Source organism: Pseudophryne corroboree, chromosome 7 (assembly GCF_028390025.1).
Source record: "Pseudophryne corroboree isolate aPseCor3 chromosome 7, aPseCor3.hap2, whole genome shotgun sequence".
In the NCBI taxonomy this organism is placed as follows: Eukaryota; Metazoa; Chordata; class Amphibia; order Anura; family Myobatrachidae; genus Pseudophryne; species Pseudophryne corroboree.
In genome coordinates, this window is record NC_086450.1 from 173332030 (window position 1) to 173355578 (window position 23549).

Here is a 23549-nt window from a genome sequence, read left to right on the forward strand (position 1 = left end):
GAAGTTTGAGGTACTTCTGAAACGGGTTGCAGCCTTAGAACAATTAAAATACTCATACACACGAGCGCTGGATACCCTTCCTTCGAATTCGCTTAACATAGGCTCGCACAGCATCCAATGCCTCCGGAGGAGCAGAAGTGCCAGAACTTGACGGAACCACAATAGGTTGATTCAAGTGGAACGCAGAGACAACCTTTGGCAGAAACTGCTGCCTAGTCCTGAGCTCCGCTCTGTCCTCGTAAAAGACCAAGTAGGGACTTTTACATGATAAGGCCCCCAATTCTGAGACTCGTCTAGCCGAAGCCAGGGCGAGTAACATCACCGTCTTCCACGTGAGGTACTTGTCTACTACCATCATCAGAGGTTAAAACCAGGAGGACTGTAGAAATTCCAACACTACATTCAAATCCCAGGTTGCCATGGGCGGCATAAAAGGAGGTTGAATGTGTACTCCTTGCAAGAAGGTCTGAACTTCTGGCAATACTGCCAATTTCTTCTGGAAGAAAATTGAAAGAGCCGAAATCTGGACCTTAATGGAACCCAGGCATAAGCCCTTATCCACACCAGCTTGCAGGAAACGGAGGAAACGTCCCAAGTGGAACTCCGCAGGCAGATACGAGCATTCCTCGCACCAAGAGACATATCTCCTCTAGATATGATGATAGTGTTTTGACATCACAGGTTTCCTGGGTTGAACCATGGTAGCAAGGACTCTTTTGGAAAGGCCCTTGTGAGCAAGAATGTTCCGCTCAACCTCCATGCCGTCAAACGAAGTCGCCGTAAGTACGGGTAGACAAACGGTCATTGTTGAAGAAGATCTCTTCTTAGTGGTAGATGCCAAGGGTCTTCGACGGACATGTCCAGAAGATCCGCGTACCACGCCCTACGAGTCCAATCCGGGGCAATCAGAATTGCCTGGACTCCTTGATTTCTGATTCGCTTGAGCACCCTTGGGAGTAACGGAATCGGAGGAAACAGTTAGACCAGCCGGTAAGGCCAAGGCGACGTCAGTGCATCAACTGCCCTCGCCTAAGGGTTCCTGGTTCGTGAGCAATACCAGTGAAGCTTGTTGTTGAGTCGAGAAGCCATCATGTCTATTTGTGGGCACCCCCAGCGGTCGATGATCTGCTGAAACACCTGATGGTGGAGCCCTCACTCCCCCATTGTGGAGATCGTGATGACTCAGGAAGTCTGCTTCCCAGTTGTCCACTCCCGGAATGAAGATTGCTGACATTGCTCTTGCATTCCTTTCTGACCAGAGGAGTATCTTTTTGACACCTCTCGCATACAGGCTCTGCTGTTTGTCCCTCCTTGCCGATTGATGTACGCCACTGCTGTGGCGTTGTCTGACTGTACTTGGATCGCATGATCCTTGAGAAGAGGAGAGGCCTGAATCAGAGCATTGTAGATCGCCGAAGATCCAGAATGTTGACCGGAAGGAGGACTTCGTGGGCTGACCACCTGTCCTGGAACTGAGCCCCTTGGGTTAGGAGGATCCAACCCTGAATCCCGAAACTCCAGCCTTCCAGGAGATTGGAGGACTGCAGCCACCACAGGAGGGAAATCCTGGCCTGCGATGACCACTTGCTCAGGAGATTCAATTGAAATGTTCTGGCATGGAACCTCTTATATTGGATCGCCTCGTATGAGGCAACCATCTTCCCCATCAATCTTATGCAAAGATGGATAGATACTTGAGCAGGTCGGAGCACCATGCGGACCATCTCCTGAAATGTTCTCGCCTTGTCCCCCGGGAGGAACACCTTCTGGGCCACAGTATCCAGTAACATCCCCAGGAACAGGAGCCGGTAAGTTGGCTCCAGGTGGGACTTCTGTAAATTGAGAATCCACCCATGGTGTGACAGAAGTTGGATAGTGCGGTCAATATGGAGCAATAAAAGCTCCTTGGATCTTTCTTTTTTCAGGAGATCATCCAGGTAAGGAACAACATTGACCCCCTGGACCCGGAGCTGGAACATCATCTTCGCCATTACCTTTGTGAATACCCTCTGATCTCCAGTAAGGCAAACCTCAGATAAGCCTGATGAGGTGGCCAAATTGGAATATGAAGGTAAGCGTACTTGAAATCCAGGGAAACCATGAATTCCTGTTCTTCCAGGCACGCAATCACTGCTCTTAAGGATTCCAAGATTCTTGAACTTGAAAACCCTGAGATAAGGGTTCAAGGACTTTAGATTCAAAATGATCCTTACCGAACCGTCCGGCTTCGGTACCACAAACAGGTTGGAGTAATAACCCTTTCCTCGTTCTTGTATTGGTACTGGAACAATGCCGTGGGACTGGACCAACTTTTGGATGGCCTGTTGCAACGTAACACGCGTATATTCCAAAGCTGGTAAGCTTGATTTGAAAAATGTTGGGGAGGAGCAACGTCGAACTACAGCTTGTAGTCCTGAGAAATGAGGTCCCTGACCCAGGTATCCTGGCGGGAGCTTTACCAAATGCAGCTAAAGTGATGCAGTCGAGCTCCCACCTCGAGATCTCCTCGGGGTGGGTGGGCACCGTCATGCTGAGGACTTAGTGGAATCAGAACTGGTGCTCTGTTCCTGAGAACCGGTGTTCGCAGGTCTTCTTGTCTTACCTCTGGTGCCTCTAGCCGCATTGGAGGCACCTCTGGCCCTAGATCGAAATCTGTTAGACCGAAAGGACTGAACAGATGGCCCCGGGTAGGAACGCCTAGCCGGCGGGGCCCCAGAGGGGAGAAACGTGGATTTCCTACAGTAACTTTAGAAATACACGTATCCAACTCAACCCCAAAGAGCAAGTCACCTGAAAAGGGGAGAGATTCCTCACTGCGCTTGGACTCTGCGTCCGCTATCCACTGACGCAACCACAATTCCCTGCGTGCCAACACTGTCATGGCAGAGGTCCTAGCGTTAATATTGCCCATCTCATTGAGCGAGTCACACAGGACACGTGCAGTGTCCTGAATGTGCTTCAGGAGAGTCACCGTAGTGACCAGAGGCATATCCCCGGAGAGGCCCTCCTGAATTTGAGAAGCCCACGTGTGAATGGCATGGGTCATCCAGCAACCCGCTATGACCGGCCTTTGCGATACACCTGCTGCTGTGTAGATAGACTTTAGTGTAGTCTCTAAATTTCTGTCCCCAGGGTACTTTATGGTAATGGAGCCTGGGGCAGGCAGCACCGCCTTTTTTGACAGTCGAGAAACTGATACATCAACCACGGGGGTTCTTCCCAGAATTTCCTACCTTCAGGAGCAAATGGGATAGTGTGCAAAAATCTTTTTGACACTTGATATTTTTGTCTAGATTTTTCCAGGCTAACTTAAATAGGTCATCTAACTCTGCAGAATCAGGGAAAGTGACATTAGGCTTGTTCTTTGTAAAGAAAAACGACTGCTGTGATGCAACGTCCTCTAGATGGAGTTTTAACACGTCCCGTATAGCCAGAATGAGGGGTTCAATAGCTTGAGCAGAAGTGGAATCCCCACTAACGGGATCCAAGTCCTCTCCATCCTCCTGTACATCTTCATCTGAATCAGAAAGTAGAGCAGGTAAACCACGCTTTTGTGTTCCTGAGTAAGAGAGGGGGGGGGGGGGGGGGGGGCTGTGTAACATCTGCCCCGGCAGCTAAGTCTGCAACAGCCTATTGTAGAAGCTGAGTTATTTGAACATTAGCAGTGAGTTGTGATGACATATCAGATATCATATTTTTAAGGGACCCTAGCCAGGATGGCTCTTGACCCTCTACCCCAGCCCCCTCACTGAGTTGTGAAGATTGGCTGCATTGTTCACATGAAACAGAATCAGATGAAAAGGGAGAGAATCTGGTGTGGCATACACTGCATAGTTTGTGTTTACCCATGTTCACAGTAAAGCACAATCACATAGACAGACAAGTAATAACTAGCAAGCCTGCCCCTTACTGTATGTAAGAGGGAGATAGAGAGAGAGGACCAGCACACCCCAGCTACACAGCCCCAGTGAGGCTGTATGCTGTTATATCACAGTGAAACACCTATGACTACTGTCCTTTATAGGACACAGATTGTGTACAATAGCGGCTCTCCCCCTTTGCTACACCCTGTACCAGTTTTCCAGTGTTTTCGGAGTGTCAGGAGGAGCTGTGTGTGCCTGCTGCTGCTGTAGGCAGAGGAAGGTGCCAAAATACCGCTGGTCCCGCTCTGAGGTAGCTCCGCCCCCTCCCCTCCAATGGTGCCGAAGCTACAATGTTCTTTATACTGGCAAAGTCTCCCAATTAGCTTAAAAACATCACACAAGTGCTAGTATAAGCCACCGCTAGCCAGTGTACACAGGGGGCTAAAGCGGGTCCCCGGTCCCGTATGCCTCCCCTGCGTGTCAGCCGCACTTTGAACCGGGGGAACCCCCTAGTGGGGCCCCCGGTTTGTACTCACCACTGTCGTCACCTTCAGGCTATTGTTAGGGGTGTGTGCGATTGCGACAGCTAAGGCGCAGTGCCCCGCTGTACAAACAACCTCTCAGGACGGTGGTCCTGCATCGGGGGAGCGGCTCTGACACCTCGCAAGGCCGGTGATTGCCCCACCCCTCACTCTAACTCCCACGGTGCAGGTATGCTGTTGCCCAAACAGCATACTGAAAATAATAAAAGTTTAAAAGAAATTGAAGAAAACTCTCAGGAGCTGCAGAGATGTGCATCCTCTCCTGAGGGCACTTTTTTCTAAACTGTCTGTGGGAGGGGGCATAGAGGGGAGGAGCCAGCACACACAGTCAAGAAATTTAAAGTGCACTGGCTCCTTTGGATCCCGTTTATACCCCATCGTACTTAGTCTCCCCAATATCCCTTATGGATGCTAGAGAAATGTCGGAAAGCTGACAAAAACAGTCATTCAGGCAAATTGGTTAAATCAAATGGATTTAAGCAATTTGTCTGATTCATAATTTTTGGCTGTTTTCCAGTGTTTGGGAGCAATCTTGACTAAGTGCTAATTTTGACTATACTTTAGTACTAGATAGTCAAAATTGACTTGCCTGCACAGTCTATCTAGCCTTGCGATACCGACCCCGCGGGCGTGCACATCGGGATCGAAGCGGGATCGCAAAGTGGCTAACACCATGCGATTTGCACTAACTTTCCTTGCAATTTTGACTATATATTCAAAATTGCAAGGCAATATCTCACTGTGTGTACACACCTTCAGATGGTATGAACTTAGTTTCACTGCATTGGATATTCATACGTTTCAAAAGTGTAAAGCAGTGTAACATTCCCGAAAATGCTTAGATCTGGAGTGTGAGAATATATACACATAACAGTACAAAACTACACAAATAGATGGAGATCTGAAAATTTTGAGTCTTCAGATGCATTTGAGTGATGTCCTAGTTCCTACTGAACTAATGGGCTGCATTATGAAAATTGTCTCCGTTCACAAATGGCTGCTTCTGCTGTGTGCCTGACAGCTTTAGGAAGAAAAACATACACACACATGGGAGACAGTGAGAACCCTGCACAGGTGAGACCTAGCCACACACAGGGTACACAGATGTGTATGCACAAGACAAATAACACATACAGTATAGCAGATGAAATGGAAAATAACACACACAGTGTGTGGAGCAGGGAAAACACTGCACACACTAATCAGTGAAGATGTAACGATAATCTATTATCACATAAATAAATAATTAGTTATGGAACGAAACTCTATTCCAATTCTGCCAACCTTATAGGATCCTCACAGGCACCAAAAGGAAGTTTTCCAAATTCTAGTCCCCCAACTTCTCCTCCAACAAGAGCATCAATGTCTATACAAAAAAAATAAAAATGAATGTTAGAATAATAAAAAAAAAATGAATGTTAGAATAATACACAATTAACAGATCGTAGATATTTATTGTTTAATGGCCCATGTGCAACAATGTATTCAGACAATAGAATTAATGGCTAGTCAGGCAGATCAGTCATAGGCAGAACAGAAAGTCATAGGCAGAACAGAACCCCCCTCGGTAGCATTGCACAAAGGTTTAGTGTGGCCCAAACTTTAACATGAATATTGAGATATATATATATATATATATATATACACCTCTCAGATCAAAGGCATTTGGTGCTCCGCAGTTTCCATGTCGGTTATTCGCAATGGTGCCATTTGTAAAGTCACGATACAACTTCACCACAGCAACATGTGAACAGTTCACAAACTGCACTGTTTCAGAAATACTGCCCCCCTGGCCCAAAAGTAGATAATCATATAGTGTTGTAACTCTGATAAATCTCCCCTTTTACCCATGACAGTAACGAGTGATATGTGTGCAGACAGCCTATCGCACTCCTTATATACCCACCAAGCCAGTGCATGACATGTGACGTACTTCATGTCTGTACCTCAAAAAAGCTAAACTAACATAGGATAAAAATACAGTAGTTTTTTATTGGTCATAATAAAAATACTTGGGTGTACTTAATTTGTGTCAAATGACTGTTATATGCATTTTTTTTTTTAAATTACTGAAAATAGGGATTTTCCCCAAGCTTATCACCTGCTCAGAGGTGGTAAATTGAAATTCGCTGTAAAATGACCACAAATCCATTTTGCGGATAACTGAATAGGTGTTTACGATTTGAGGAAAATTTGCAGGGGGGGGGGGGTATCGCAGCTAATTGAATTCGATAACAAGTCTCTATGGTGTAAAGTTACTCCCTCTAAGCACTTTCTCAGTTTTTAAGTTATAAAGCAAAGGATAACATGTAAACATCACAATATAACACATTCAAACTATAATAATAATTAGCATAAGGGAGGGAAAGGAGTGTCCTGCCAGATGAATTCTAAGAATATCAATGATTCTGTTTCTCTCTCATCCATATGACACTGCACGCCATTAGGGCATTCCAAAGCTGCACCTGAGGGATGGCACGCTCAGATTTACAGTAGCTTAACACGAATCCTTGAGTCATTTGGTACAAAATTCTGAAAATGATAAAATAAGAATTTACTTACCGATAATTCTATTTCTCGGAGTCCGTAGTGGATGCTGGGGTTCCTGAAAGGACCATGGGGAATAGCGGCTCCGCAGGAGACAGGGCACAAAAGTAAAGCTTTCCGATCAGGTGGTGTGCACTGGCTCCTCCCCCTATGACCCTCCTCCAAGCCAGTTAGGTACTGTGCCCGGACGAGCGTACACAATAAGGGAGGAATTTTGAATCCCGGGTAAGACTCATACCAGCCACACCAATCACACCGTACAACTTGTGATCTAAACCCAGTTAACAGTATGATAACAGCGGAGCCTCTGAAAAGATGGCTCACAACAATAATAACCCGATTTTTGTAACTATGTACAAGTATTGCAGATAATCCGCACTTGGGATGGGCGCCCAGCATCCACTACGGACTCCGAGAAATAGAATTATCGGTAAGTAAATTCTTATTTTCTCTATCGTCCTAGTGGATGCTGGGGTTCCTGAAAGGACCATGGGGATTATACCAAAGCTCCCAAACGGGCGGGAGAGTGCGGATGACTCTGCAGCACCGAATGAGAGAACTCCAGGTCCTCCTTAGCCAGGGTATCAAATTTGTAGAATTTAGCAAACGTGTTTGCCCCTGACCAAGTAGCTGCTCGGCAAAGTTGTAAAGCCGAGACCCCTCGGGCAGCCGCCCAAGATGAGCCCACCTTCCTTGTGGAATGGGCATTTACATATTTTGGCTGTGGCAGGCCTGCCACAGAATGTGCAAGCTGAATTGTATTACACATCCAACTAGCAATAGTCTGCTTAGAAGCAAGAGCACCCAGTTTGTTGGGTGCATACAGGATAACAGCAAGTCAGTTTTCCTGACTCCAGCCGTCCTGGAACATATTTTCAGGGCCCTGACAACATCTAGCAACTTGGAGTCCTCCAAGTCCCTAGTAGGTGCAAGGCACCACAATAAGCTGGTTCAGGTGAAACACTGACACCACCTTAGGGAGAGAACTGGGGACGAGTCCGCAGCTCTGCCCTGTCCGAATGGACAAACAGATATGGGCTTTTTTGAGAAAAAACCACCAATTTGACACTCGCCTGGTCCAGGCCAGGGCCAAGAGCATGGTCACTTTTCATGTGAGATGCTTCAAATCCACAGATTTGACTGGTTTTAAACCAATGTGATTTGAGGAATCCCAGAACTACGTTGAGATCCCACAGTGCCACTGGAGGCACAAAAGGGGGTTGTATATGCAATACTCCCTTGACAAACTTCTGGACTTCAGGAACTGAAGCCAATTCTTTCTGGAAGAAAATCGACAGGGCCGAAATTTGAACCTTAATGGACCCCAATTTGAGGCCCATAGACACTCCTGTTTGCAGGAAATGCAGGAAACGACCGAGTTGAAATTTCTTTGTGGGGCCTTCCTGGCCTCACACCACGCAACATATTTTCGCCACATGTGGTGATAATGTTGTGCGGTCACCTCCTTTCTGGCTTTGACCAGGGTAGGAATGACCTCTTCCGGAATGCCTTTTTCCCTTAGGATCCGGCTTTCCACCGCCATGCCGACAAACGCAGCTGCGGTAAGTCTTGGAACAGACATGGTACTTGCTGAAGCAAGTCCCTTCTTAGCGGCAGAGGCCATAAGACCTCTGTAAGCATCTCTTGAAGTTCCGGGTACCAAGTCCTTCTTGGCCAATCCGGAGCCATGAGTATAGTTCTTACTCCTCTACGTCTTATAATTCTCAGCACCTTAGGTATGAGAAGCAGAGGAGGGAACACATACACCGACTGGTACACCCACGGTGTTACCAGAACGTCCACAGCTATTGCCTGAGGGTCTCTTGACCTGGCGCAATACCTGTCCCGTTTTTTGTTCAGACGGGACGCCATCATGTCCACCTTTGGTATTTCCCAACGGTTTACAATCATGTGGAAAAAACTTCCCGATGAAGTTTCCACTCTCCCGGGTGGAGGTCGTGCCTGCTGAGGAAGTCTGCTTCCCAGTTTCCATTCCCGGGATGAAACACTGCTGACAGTGCTATCACATGAATTTCCGCCCAGCGAAAAGTCCTTGCAGTTTTTGCCATTGCCCTCCTGCTTCTTGTGTCGCCCTGTCTGTTTACGTGGGCGACTGCCGTGATGTTTTTCCCACTGGATCAATACCGGCTGACCTTGAAGCAGAGGTCTTGCTAAGCTTAGAGCATTATAAATTTACCCTTAGCTCCAGTATATTTATGTGGAGAAAAGTCTCCAGACTTGATCACACTCCCTGGAAATTTTTTCCTTGTGTGACTGCTCCCCAGCCTCTCGGGCTGGGCTCCGTGGTCACCAGCATCCAATCCTGAATGCCGAATCTGCGGCCCTCTAGAAGATGAGCACTCTATAACCACCACAGGAGAGACACCTTTGTCCTTGGATATAGGGTTATCCGCTGATGCATCTGAAGATGCGATCCGGACCATTTGTCCAGCAGATCCCACTGAAAAGTTCTTGCGTGAAATCTGCCGAATGGAATTGCTTCGTAGGAAGCCACCATTTTTACCAGGACCCTTGTGCAATGATGCACTGTTTTTAGGAGGTTCCTGACTAGCTCGGATAACTCCCTGGCTTTCTCTTCCGGGAGAAACACCTTTTTCTGGACTGTGTCCAGAATCATCCCTAGGCACAGCAGACGTGTCGTCGGGATCAGCTGCGATTTTGGAATATTTAGAATCCACCCGTGCTGTTGTAGCAGTATCCTAGATAGTGCTACTCCGACCTCCAACTGTTCCCTGGACTATGCCCTTATCAGGAGATCGTCCAAGTAAGGGATAATTAAGACGCCTTTTCTTCGAAGAAGAATCATCATTTCGGCCATTACCTTGGTAAAGACCCGGGGTGCCGTGGACAATCCAAACGGCAGCGTCTGAAACTGATAGTGACAGTTCTGCACCACGAACCTGAGGTACCCTTAGTGAGAAGGGCAAATTTGGGACATAGAGGTAAGGATCCCTGATGTCCCGGGACACTATATAGTCCCCTTCTTCCTGGTTCGTTATCACTGCTCTGAGCGACTCCATCTTGATTTGAACCTTTGTAAGTGTTCAAAAAAATTTTTTAGAATAAGTCTCACCTAGCCTTCTGGCTTCAGTACCACAATATAGTGTGGAATAATACCCCTTTTCTTGTAGTAGGAGGGGTAATTTAATTATCACCTGCTGGGAATACAGCTTGTGAATTTTTTCCCATACTGCCTCCTTGTCGGAGGGAGACCTTGGTAAAGCAGACTTCAGGAGCCTGCGAAGGGGAAACTTCTCGACATTCCAATCTGTACCCCTGGGATACTACTTGTAGGATCCAGGGGTCCTGTACGGTCTCAGCGCCATGCTGAGAACTTGTCAGAAGCGGTGGAATGCTTCTGTTCCTGGGAATGGGCTGCCTGCTGCAGTCTTCTTCCCTTTCCTCTATCCCTGGGCAGATATGATCTTATAGGGACGAAAGGACTGAGGCTGAAAAGACGGTGTCTTTTTCTGCAGAGATGTGACTTAGGGTAAAAACGGTGGATTTTCCAGCAGTTGCCGTGGCCACCAGGTCCGATGGACCGACCCCAAATAACTCCTCTTCCTTTATACGGCAATACACCTTTGTGCCGTTTGGAATCTGCATCACCTGACCACTGTCGTGTCCATGACATCTTCTGGCAGTTATGGACATCGCATTTACTCTTGATGCCAGAGTGCAAATATCCCTCTGTGCATCTCGCATATATAGAAATGCACCCTTTAAATGCTCTATAGTCAATAAAATACTGTCCCTGTCAAGGGTATCAATATTTTTAGTCAGGGAATCCGACCAAGCCACCCCAGCTCTGCACATCCAGGCTGAGGCGATCGCTGGTCGCAGTATAACACCAGTATGTGTGTATATACTTTTTATGATATTTTCCAACCTCCTGTCAGCTGGACCTTGAGGACGGCCCTATCTATAGACGGTACCGCCACTTGTTTTGATAAGCGTGTGAGCGCCTTATCCACCCTAAGGGGTGTTTCCCAACGCGCCCTAACTTCTGGCGGGAAAGGGTATACCGCCCATAATTTTCTATCGGGGGGAACCCACGCATCATCACACACTTTATTTAATTTATCTGATTCAGGAAAAACTATGGTAGTTTTTTCACATCCCACATAATACCCTCTTTTGTGGTACTTGTAGTATCAGAAATATGTAACACCTCCTTCATTGCCTTTAACGTGTGGCCCTAATAAGGAATACGTTTGTTTATTCACCGTCGACACTGGATTCAGTGTCCCTGTCTGTGTCTGTGTCGACCGACTAAAGTAAACGGGCGTTTTAAAACCCCTGACGGTGTTTTTGAGACGTCTGGACCGGTACTAATTGTTTGTCGGCCGTCTCATGTCGTCAACCGACCTTGCAGCGTGTTGACATTAACACGTAATTCCCTAAATAAGCCATCCATTCCGGTGTCGACTCCCTAGAGAGTGACATCACCATTACAGGCAATTGCTCCGCCTCCTCACCAACATCGTCCTCCTACATGTCGACACACACGTACCGACACACAGCACACACACAGGGAATGCTCTGATAGAGGACAGGACCCACTAGCCCTTTGGAGAGACAGAGGGAGAGTTTGCCAGCACACACCAAAAACGCTATAATTATATAGGGACAACCTTATATAAGTGTTTTCCCTTATAGCATCTTTTTTATATATTTCTAACGCCAAATTAGTGCCCCCCCTCTCTGTTTTAACCCTGTTTCTGTAGTGCAGTGCAGGGGAGAGCCTGGGAGCCTTCCCTCCAGCCTTTCTGTGAGGGAAAATGGCGCTGTGTGCTGAGGAGATAGGCCCCGCCCCTTTTTCGGCGGCCTCGTCTCCCGCTCTTAACGGATTCTGGCAGGGGTTAAATATCTCCATATAGCCTCCGGAGGCTATATGTGAGGTATTTTTAGCCAAAATAGGTATTCATTTGCCTCCCAGGGCGCCCCCCTCCCAGCGCCCTGCACCCTCAGTGACTGCCGTGTGAAGTGTGCTGAGAGGAAAATGGCGCACAGCTGCAGTGCTGTGCGCTACCTTTAGAAGACTGAGGAGTCTTCTGCCGCCGATTCTGGACCTCTTCTTACTTCAGCATCTGCAAGGGGGCCGGCGGCAAGGCTCCGGTGACCATCCAGGCTGTACCTGTGATCGTCCCTCTGGAGCTGATGTCCAGTAGCCAAGAAGCCAATCCATCCTGCACGCAGGTGAGTTCACTTCTTCTCCCCTAAGTCCCTCGTTGCAGTGATCCTGTTGCCAGCAGGACTCACTGTAAAATAAAAAACCTAAGCTAAACTTTTCTAAGCAGCTCTTTAGGAGAGCCACCTAGATTGCACCCTTCTCGGCCGGGCACAAAAATCTAACTGGCTTGGAGGAGGGTCATAGGGGGAGGAGCCAGTGCACACCACCTGATCGGAAAGCTTTACTTTTGTGCCCTGTCTCCTGCGGAGCCGCTATTCCCCATGGTCCTTTCAGGAACCCCAGCATCCACTAGGACGATAGAGAAAACATGATAAATTTGTGGACAGTGGACCATGTGGCAGCAATATACAACTGCTTGCCAGAACGGTGTTGTGCTGCACAGAAAATACCAACGAACCTAGCTGATGAGCCGAAATCAGAGATGGCAGTGACTTACAAATATGGCTGCTGAATGGTGGACCTGCTACTCGCCCCAGCTAAACCTCAAAAGTACATATTTGTACGAAGATCTGCACTCACAGGTATACCATAAGTGTGTCATAAATGCACACTTACTCCCGGGGCGAGCTGACTCACAGTTGACACCACAATCTGTACTGTATCTCTTCTGGATTATTTTTTTTCTCTTAATGTCCTGGCTTCAATAGCCAAGCCATCAAACTCAACCAATGCAGCAAGTGAACCTGAAACAGTGGGTCTTTTTGGAGAGGAAGATGCCAAACCAGACTTACTGGTTTGGCATCTTCCTTTTTATCTTTTTTAGAACTCAACTGAGAAGTGGAAGCAGGAAAAATAATGTCCTATGGAACTACCTTGGAATCTTTTTAGAGATGTGAAAGGATCCCTGGACATAGAGCAGAATCACTTTGTTGCTGTAGTGGTATGCCAGATACATCTCTGGCTTAAGCCACCGTTGCACCAACATGAAGAACACTGTGTGAAGAGACCAATTCTTTACACCATAAATGCACACTGCACAAATTGCTGGAGCATAGCATTCTGCCTAAGCTAAAGATCCTATAATTGCTACGGAACGGATTTCTTCATGATGAATTATGTAGGCTACCGCTGTTGTGTTGTGTGGCTGGCTTGCCCTGAATAACTGACTGTCAGAGCAGTTTTACATCACATGTAAAACTGCTCTGAGCTCCAGAACATTGATGGGAGGGCATGTATCAGCTTTGTACCATACTTTGTAAGTGTAGACGTAAAGTGAAGTCTTGCATCAATCATGCATATGTCTCTGATCTTAGCCACTACCTAAGTGATGCCACATCACTTATGGCAGTCTAATGAACTGGGCAACTGACTGGTGATAGAACAACCAATTTCTGAGAATGCTGATCTGAAACCTCAGGGAATATAATCTTATGTGCTGGACTGCTCCAAAGGAAAACCCTATTTTCCCCATACGTTTCATACAGAGAAGGATAAAGGGACACTGTATGCACAGTACCTTGCTTACCAATCTGAGTAGAGTTTGTTTCTTTTCTTTTAGTAAAATAATCCATTCTGTTTTAAAATTGAATCAGAGGAATTTGCTGACTAGGAACTAAATTGGGACTTTTGGAAATTCAAAATCCACCACTGTAGAACGTCTGCAGCCGTCCAAAGATCTAATTGTAGAGCATACCCCAATTGCACTTGGAAGATAAGGTCTTCTAAATAAGGCATGATATGGATACCTTGAGACTGTAAAAGACTTGCCATGACAGCTATCATTATTGAAAAAACCTATGGCGTCATGGCTAAATGAAAGGGCAGGGCCCTGAACTACAAGTATAGATTGCAGACTGTGAATCAGAGAAGATACTGATGTCCCCCCCAGATTGGAACATGGATGTATGCATTCTTGATGTTTATGGATGCTAAATTTCCATTTGCTTCCATGCTACCGAGCATAGATCTCAAAGACTCAGTCTGGTGTTCATGGACTTCAGGTTCAAGATGGGCCTAAAAGGTCTTGCCCGGCTTCTGCACTAGAAACAGGCTGGACTAAAACACCTGTCTTTCTGTGAATCAGGAACTATTATCCTTGAGAATAGAAGTGCCTACTCATTTATCATTACAATAAAAACTGAGGAAGGGCGTTTGTCACATGGTCAACAGATGAGCAGATTGCACATGGAATTACCATCCAGTGATCGCGCTGAGACGAAAAAAAAGTGGCTCACTTTTAAAAATTGGGGTCCTAACTGTCCATTTCTGGGTCCCATCGGAATGAAGGTTCTTATTAATCTTATTAATGATTCAAATATAAAAACACAGACTTTATTTGGACACTACAAAAGTGTTGCAAGGGGGAGGAGGGGGTGACGATGCTGATGGGCTGTGTAGCATACAGGATACCCTGCACCAGAGCTGTAACTAGACATTTTAGTGCCCTTGTGGCAGAAATTGAATTGGTGCTCCCCCACCCATATTCCAAGGCATGATAGTTTAGGGGTCTGGCTTTGTGGGCCAATTCACATTACACCACACAGTAGTGCCGCTTATACACATTGCACCAGATAGAACCTCCTATACACACTGCGCCAGGCAGAGCACATTATACACATTGCACCAGGTAGAGCACATTATACACATTGCACCAAGCAGAACCACCTATACACATTGTGCCAGGCAGAGCACGTTATACACATTGTGCCAGGCAGAGCACATTATACACATTGCGCCAGGCAGAGCACATTATACACTTTGCGCCAGGCAGAGTACATTATACACTTTGCGTCAGGCAGAGCACATTATACACAATGCACAAGGTAGAACCAGCTATACACATTGCGCCAGGCTGAGCACGTTATACACATTGCGCCACGCAGAGCACGTTACACACATTGCGCCAGGCAGGGCACGTTACACACATTCGCCAGGTAGAACCACATATACATACTGAGCCAGGCAGAGCATGTTATACACTTTGGACGGGGAGAAGCTGCGGGCAGCGCGATTGGACGGGGAGAAGCTACCTGTGGTGATTTGATAGCGAGAGAGGCACTGAAACAGTATTAGCAGAGACACACTGGTCGCTTAGAGACCTCTCTGCTTGTAGTGCGTAAAAATGCGCTATAGCACATATTTTGCGATCACTGGGTGTAGTGGGAAGAGAGTGAGGTGGGTGTAGTGGGAAGAGAGAGAGGTGGGTGTAGTGGGAAGAGAGAGAGGGGGGTGTAGTGGGAAGAGAGAGAGGGGGGTGTAGTGGGAAGAGAAAGAGGGGGTGTAGGGGGAAGAGAGAGAGGGGGTGTAGAGGGAAGAGAGAGAGGGGGGTGTAGGGGGAAGAGAGAGAGGGGGGTGTAGGGGGAAGAGAGAGAGGGGGTGTAGGGGGAAGAGAGAGACTGAGGGGGGAGACAGACAGAGAGAGAGAGAGGGAACGAGGCGGGCAGAGAGAGGGAACGAGGCGGGGAGAGGGAACGAGGCAGAGAGAGAGGGAATGAGGCAGAGAGAGGGAACGAGGCGGACAGAGAAAAAGAAAGAGAGGGAACGAGGTGGAGAGAGAGAGAGAGGGAACGAGGCGGAGAGAAAGAGGGAGGAACGAGGCGGACAGAGAGAGAGATCGAGGCGGAGAGAGAGAGAATGAGGCAGACAGAGAGAGAACGAGGAGGACAGAGAGAGAGAGCGCGAGCGCGCAAGACAGATAGAGAGAGAGGGAATGAGAGAGAGAGAGAGAGAGAGAGAGGGGGGGAGAGAACGAGAGACGGACAGAGAGAGAGAGAGAGGGGGAGAGGGAGACAGAGAGGGAACGAGAGACGGACAGAGAAAGGGGGAGATGGAGAAAGAGAGAGGGGGAGATGGACAGAGGTGGAGACGAGGAAAGAGAGGGGGGAGACCGAGGGAGGGGATAGATGGAGGCAGAGGAAAGGGAGTGAACAAGAGAGGGGCTTGTACTACTGTAGCATTTCTTGAAGTCAGTGGTGTATATAATCAGGGGCTGCTACTGTGCATGGACATGTCTGCCAGTGCCTCTAAACATTCCTCCGAAGGACTTTTGGCGACGGGGACGGTCAGGACAGGGGGGTAATAGAAGTAGGCAAGGGCTGAGAGAGCGGCCCCAGTCCTCCCCTTATAGCCCGGTGTCCTTGTCAGCAGCAATAGAGGGGGAGTTTAGAATAGTAAAATAAGAATTTACTTACCGATAATTCTATTTCTCGTAGTCCGTAGTGGATGCTGGGGACTCCGTCAGGACCATGGGGTTTAGCGGCTCCGCAGGAGACAGGGCACAATAATAAAAGCTTTAGGATCAGGTGGTGTGCACTGGCTCCTCCCCCTATGACCCTCCTCCAAGCCTCAGTTAGGATACTGTGCCCGGACGAGCGTGCATAATAAGGAAGGATATTGAATCCCGGGTAAGACTCATACCAGCCACACCAATCACACCGTACAACCTGTGATCTGAACCCAGTTAACAGTATGATAACAACGAAGGAGCCTCTGAAAAGATGGCTCACAACAAGAATAACCCGATTTTTGTAACAATAACGATGTACAAGTATTGCAGACAATCCGCACTTGGGATGGGCGCCCAGCATCCACTACGGACTACGAGAAATAGAATTATCGGTAAGTAAATTCTTATTTTCTCTAACGTCCTAAGTGGATGCTGGGGACTCAGTCAGGACCATGGGGATTATACCAAAGCTCCCAAACGGGCGGGAGAGTGCGGATGACTCTGCAGCACCGAATGAGAGAACTCCAGGTCCTCCTCAGTCAGGGTGTGCCCCTGACCAAGTAGCAGCTCGGCAAAGTTGTAAAGCCGAGACCCCTCGGGCAGCCGCCCAAGATGAGCCCACTTCCTTGTGGAATGGGCTTTTACAGATTTTGGCTGTGGCAAGCCTGCCACAGAATGTGCAAGCTGAATTGTACTACAAATCCAGCGAGCAATCGTCTGCTTAGAAGCAGGAACACCCATCTTGTTGGGTGCATATAGGCTAAACAGCGAGTCAGATTTTCTGACTCCAGTCGTCCTGGAAACATATATTTTCAGGGCCCTGACAACGTCAAGTAACTTGGAGTCCTCCAAGTCCCTAGTAGCCGCAGGTACCACAATAGGTTGGTTCATGTGAAAAACAGAAAACACCTTAAGGAGAAATTGAGGACGAGTCCTCAATTCTGCCCTGTCAGAATGAAAAATTAAGTAAGGGCTTTTATATGATAAAGCCGCCCATTCTGACACACGCCTGGCTGAAGCCAGGACTAATAGAATCTTCACCTTCCATGTGAAATATTTTAATTCCACAGTGGTGAGTGGATCAAACCAATGTGACTTTAGGAAACTCAAAACAACATTGAGATCCCAAGGTGCCACTGGGGGCACAAAAGGAGGCTGTATATGCAGTACCCCTTTTACAAACGTCTGAACTTCAGGCACTGAAGCCAGTTCTTTCTGGAAGAAATTCGACAGGGTCGAAATTTGAACCTTAATGGACCCTAATTTTAGGCCCATAGACAGTCCTGTTTTCAGGAAATGTAGGAAACGACCCAGTTGGAATTCCTCTGTAGGGACCTTCTTGGCCTCACACCACGCAACATATTTTCGCCAAATGCGGTGAAAATGTTTTGCGGTTACATCCTTCCTGGCTTCGACCAGGGTAGGGATGACTTCATCTGGAATGCCCTTTCAGGATCCGGCGTTCAACTGCCATGCCGTCAAACGCAGCCGCGGTAAGTCTTGGAACAGACAAGGCCCCTGCTGGAGCAGGTCCTCTCTTAAAGGTAGAGGCCACGGTTCTTCCATGAGCATCTCTTGAAGTTCCGGGTACCAAGTCCTTCTTGACCCATCCGGAAACACGAGTATCGTTCTTACTCATCTCCTTCTTATGATTCTCAGTACTTTTGGTATGAGATGCATAGGAGGGAACACATACCCTGACTGGTACACGTCCACCGCTATTGCCTGAGGGTCCCTTGACCTGGCGCAATATCTGTCTAGTTTTTTGTTCAGGCGGGACGCCATCATGTCCACCTTTGGTTTTTCCCAACGGTTTACAATCATGTGGAAGACTTCCCGCTGAAGTCCCCACTCTCCCGGGTGGAGGTTATGCCATTTCCCTCCTGCTTCATGTGCCGCCCTGTCTGTTTACGTGGGCGACTGCCGTGATGTTGTCCCACTGGATCAATACCGGCTGACCTTGAAGCAGAGGTCTTGCTAAGCTTAGAGCCTTGTAAATTGCCCTTAGCTCCAGTATATTTATGTGGAGAGAAGTCTCCAGACTTGATCACACTCCCTGGAAATTTTTTCCTTGTGTGACTGCTCCCCAGCCACTCAGGCTGGCATCCGTGGTCACCAGGACCCAGTCCTGAATGTCGAATCTGCGGCCCTTTCATAGATGAGCACTCTGCAGCCACCGCAGAAGAAAACACCCTTGTCCTTGGAGACAGGGTTATCCGCTGATGCATCTGAAGATGCGATCCGGACCATTTTCCCAGCAGATTCCACTGAAAGGTTCTTGCGTGAAATCTACCGAATGGGATCGCTTTGTAAGAAACCACCATTTTTCACAGGACCCTTGTGCAATGATGCACTGATACTTTTCCTGGTTTTAGGAGGTTCCTGACTAGCTCGGATAACTCCCTGGCCTTCTTCTCCGGGAGAAAACATCCTTTTCTGGACTGTGTCCAGAATCATTCCTAGGAACATTAGACGTGTCGTCGGAAAAAGCTGCGATTTTGGAATATTTAGAATCCACTCGTGCTGTCGTAGAACTACTTGAGATAGTGCTACTCCGACCGCCAACTGTTCTCTGGACCTTGCCCTTATCAGGAAAGCGTCCATATTTCTTTTAGGAAGAATCATCATTTCGGCCATTACCATGGTAAAGACCCGGGGTGCCGTGGACAATCCAAACGGCAGCGTCTGAACTGATAGTGACAGTTCTTACCACGAACCTGAGATACCCTTGGTGAGAAAGGCAAAATTTGGACATGTAGGTAAGCGTCCCTGATATCCAGTGACACCATATCGTCCTGGTTCGCTATCACTGCTCTGAGTGACTCCATCTTGATTTGAACCCTTGTATGTAATTGTTCAAATCTTTTAGATCTCACCGAGCCGTTTGGCTTCAGTACCACAATATAGTGTGGAATAATACCCCTTCCCTTGTTGTAGGAGGGGTACTTTGATTATCACCTGCTGGGAATACAGCCTGTGAATTTTTTTCCCAATACTGCCTCCCTGTCGGAGGGAGACGTTGGTAAAGCAGACTTCAGGAACTTGTGAGGGGAAGACGTCTCGAATTTCCAATGTACACCTGGGATACTACGTGTAGGATCCAGGAGTCCACTTGCGAGTGAGCCCACTGCGTGCTGAAACTCTTGAGATGACCCCCCACCGCACCTGAGTCCGCTTGTATGGTCCCAGCGTCATGCTGCGGACTTGGCAGAAGCCGTGGAGGACTTCTGTTCCTGGGAATGGGCTGCCTGCTGCAGTCTTCTTCCCTTTCCTCTAACCCTGGGCAGATATGACTGGCCTTTTGCCCGCCTGCCTTTATGGGTACGAAAGGACTGAGACTGAAAAGACTGTGTCCTTTTCTGCTGAGATGTGACTTGGGGTAACAAAAGTGGATTTTCCAGCTGTTGCCATGGCCACCAGGTCCGATGGACCGCCCCTTTATACGGCAATACTTCCATGTGCCGTCTGGAATCTGCATCACCTGACCACTGTCGTGTCTATAAACACCGTCTGGCAGATATGGACATCACATCTACTCTTGATGTCAGAATGCAAATATCCCTCTGCGCATCTCGCATATATAGAAATGCATCCTTAAAATGCTCTATAGTCAATAAAATATTGTTCCTGTCAAGGGTATCAATATTTTCAGTCAGGAAATCCGACCAAGCCCCCCCAGCGCTGCACATCCAGGCTGAGGCGATTGCTGGTCGTAGTATAACACCAGTATGTGTGTATATACTTTTTAGGATATTTTTCAGCTTCCTATCAGCTGGCTCCTTGAGGGCGGCCGTATCTGGAGACGGTAACGCCACTTGTTTTTATAAGCGTGTGAGCGCCTTATCCACCCTAAGGTGTGTTTCCCAACTCGCCCTCACTTCTGGCGGGAAAGGGTATACCTCCAATAATTTTCTATCGGAGGAAACCCACGTATCATCACACCCTTTAATTTATCTGATTCAGGAAAAACTACAAGTAGATTATTCCCACCCTACATAATACCCTTATTTGTGGTACTTGTAGTATCAGAAATATGTAACACCTCCTTCATTGCCCTTAACATGTAACGTGTGGCCCTAAAGGAAAATACGTTTGTTTCTTCACCGTCGACACTGAAGTCAGTGTCCGTGTCTGTGTCTGTGTCGACCAACTGAGGTAAATGGGCGTTTTTACAAGCCCCTGACGGTGTCTGAGACGCCTGGACAGGTACTAATTTGTTTGCCGGCCGTCTCATGTCGTCAACCGACCTTGCATCGTGTTGACATTATCACGTAATTCCTAAATAAACCATCCATTCCGGTGTCGACTCCCTAGAGAGTGACATCACCAATACAGGCAATTTGCTCCGCCTCCTCACCAACATCGTCCTTCTACATGTCGACACACACGTACCGACACACAGCACACACACAGGGAATGCTCTGATAGAGGACAGGACCCCACTAGCCCTTTGGGGAGACAGAGGGAGAGTTTGCCAGCACACACCAAAAACGCTATAATTATACAGGGACAACCCCTTATACAAGTGTTTTCCCTTATAGCATTTTCACATATGTAATCATATCGCCAAATAAGTGCCCCCCCTCTCTGTTTTAACCCTGTTTCTGTAGTGCAGTGCAGGGGAGAGCCTCGGAGCCTTCCTCACAGCAGAGCTGAGCAGGAAAATGGCGCCGTGTGCTGAGGAGAATAGGCCCCGCCCCCTAAAACGGCGGGCTCTTCTCCCGGAGTTTGTGAGATCTGGCAGGGGTTAAATACATCCATATAGCCTCAAGGGCTATATGTGATGTATTTTAGCCATAAAAAAGGTATAATACATTGCTGCCCAGGGCGCCCCCCCCAGCGCCCTGCACCCTCAGTGACCGCTGGTATGAAGTGTGCTGACAACAATGGCGCACAGCTGCAGTGCTGTGCGCTACCTTATGAAGACTGAAAGTCTTCTGCCGCCTGTTTCTGGACCTCTGGACCTCTTCAACTTCGGCATCTGCAAGGGGGGTCGGCGGCACGGCTCCGGGACGAACCCCAGGGTGAGACCTGTGTTCCGACTCCCTCTGGAGCTAATGGTGTCCAGTAGCCTAAGAAGCAAATCCATCCTGCACGCAGGTGAGTTTACTTCTCTCCCCTAAGTCCCTCGTAGCAGTGAGCCTGTTGCCAGCAGGACTCACTGAAAATAAAAAACCTAACTTAAACTTTTATTCTAAGCAGCTCAGGAGAGCCACCTAGATTGCACCCTTCTCGGCCGGGCACAAAAATCTAACTGAGGCTTGGAGGAGGGTCATAGGGGGAGGAGCCAGTGCACACCACCTGATCCTAAAGCTTTTATTATTGTGCCCTGTCTCCTGCGGAGCCGCTAAACCCCATGGTCCTGACGGAGTCCCCAGCATCCACTTAGGACGTTAGAGAAAATATGTTAGGCACAGGCAGCATTTGAGTCTGGGGGGAGGAAAAGGAGAGCGGACCCTTTACTGGCCGGGAGACAGGACCCGAGTGACTGGCTGTGCAGTGGCCGTCTTAATACACAGGCTCTGGGGGCACTGGCGGTGGGAGGGCGAACAGGCGCAGTGCTGGTGGCAGCATTGAATGAGTCAGCTGAGACTCATTGTAATGCCATCCCTGAACCAGCCCCCACCACGGGAACAGACAGCCCCCCTCTCCGCACGCCACTTGTAACAGCTCAAATCAAAAGCTCTACCGAGAGATCACGGAGCACCCGACCCCCCTCTCCCTGGCCACGGACCACTGGCAGCACTCAGAAGCCAAACCCCCTCCCCAGCCGCGGGTTACCCACTGTCACAGAGGATAGAACAACTCACCAAATCGCGGAGAGCTGCGCTGTCATGTCTGGACTGGCAATGCTCCACCTCCTGGTTTTAAAGCCTGCCGCCGGGCCACCACGCCAATCAATCTGCCAGGCTAGGGATTGGCTGCAGCGGGGCGCGTCCCAGAGGATTCACGCATGTTGGAAAAGTGAGTCCCTGAAAATCAATACTGGGTAAAAAAACGCGCTATAGCGCGTTTTTGCGAACACTGTATCTCTATATAACCTACTACTGTTTGGGCAGCACTGTCTTAAAAAACATTTCACGTGTGAAACTGCTGTTTGTTCATTGCATATTACAAGGTTTATATGGCAACTACGGCAAAATTTATAAAAATGTCCAAAAGTATGTACTGTAGCACCATTAAGACTAAAACTATTTAGCTATTTTGTGTGGTTTTTATAATTTTTCTTTTATATCTTAGCCTAGGCACAATTTTTATTGTTATTTCTGAAGAGAAATGCAACAATTGGTAGCATACTGGAAATAACTTTTTATTTTATGGGAACTGAACAGTGAAATATATTCACTTTTCCAGTATTTTTGCCATATTTACTCAATTAGCACATTACCCAGATAATGACCCCAAAACGTCATTGCCTAGTTTTCCCCAACTATATGATACCAGATATATGTACTTTGCCAAGGTATGAGGTAGTTCCGGTGTCAGGAGCAAAGACACAATTTGTATTTATTTATTTTTTTTTAACAAGGAGGAGACCTTAAGTCACCAGAGACATCAATATCTCAGCCATAATGCTCTACTCGGAACGCCGGATTCAGTTCTCTTATGCATTTAATAGAGCTTTTCGATATGAAGGGAAACCCCTGTGACGTCTTACAGTAACATCACAAGGATTCCCCCAACTGAAAGTGCGCTTTAAACGGTTCTGGTATGAATGGTCGACAATGTTAAGGTCGATAATCATTAGGTCGACCACTATTGGTCGACATTGACATGGTCGACATGGACGAATAGTCGACACATGAAAGTGGTCACCACATAAAAAGGTCGACATGGATTTTTGAACTGTTTTTGGTGTCATTTTTTCCTTAACATGACCAGGAACCCCAATTAGTGTACCGCGTCCCCTTGCATGCGGCCTAGGTACCTCGCTCCGCTACTGCTTCGTTCGGCACAGGTTACCGTTCCCAATCGTAGTCCACATGGATGGTAAAGTATGAAAAAGTTAAAAATCTTTTTTTAGAAAAAGCCATGTCGATCTTTCCATGTGTCGACCATTTGTCCATGTCGACCAATAGTGGTCGACCTAATGACTGTCGACCTTAACAGTGTCGACCATCTGAACGGATACCGCTTTAAACAATTAAAGCAGGTTCCTGCATGCTTTATGTAATGATCATGAGAAAAGAAACCATGATTCCTGATCCCTACGGGAC

At 47.7% G+C, this 23549-nt stretch overlaps 1 protein-coding gene across 3 annotated transcripts in view; it reads right to left on the reverse strand.

Moving 5' to 3' along the window:
• The window catches only part of RAB3GAP1 (RAB3 GTPase activating protein catalytic subunit 1), a 289227-nt gene that overhangs the window by 188497 nt on the left and 77181 nt on the right, over positions 1-23549 (reverse strand). For all 3 annotated transcript variants that reach the window (XM_063933781.1, XM_063933783.1, XM_063933782.1), the window contains exon 9: positions 5690-5771. In XM_063933781.1, coding sequence (XP_063789851.1) covers positions 5690-5771 — 82 coding nt within the window. The remainder of the gene's footprint in view (positions 1-5689; positions 5772-23549) is intronic.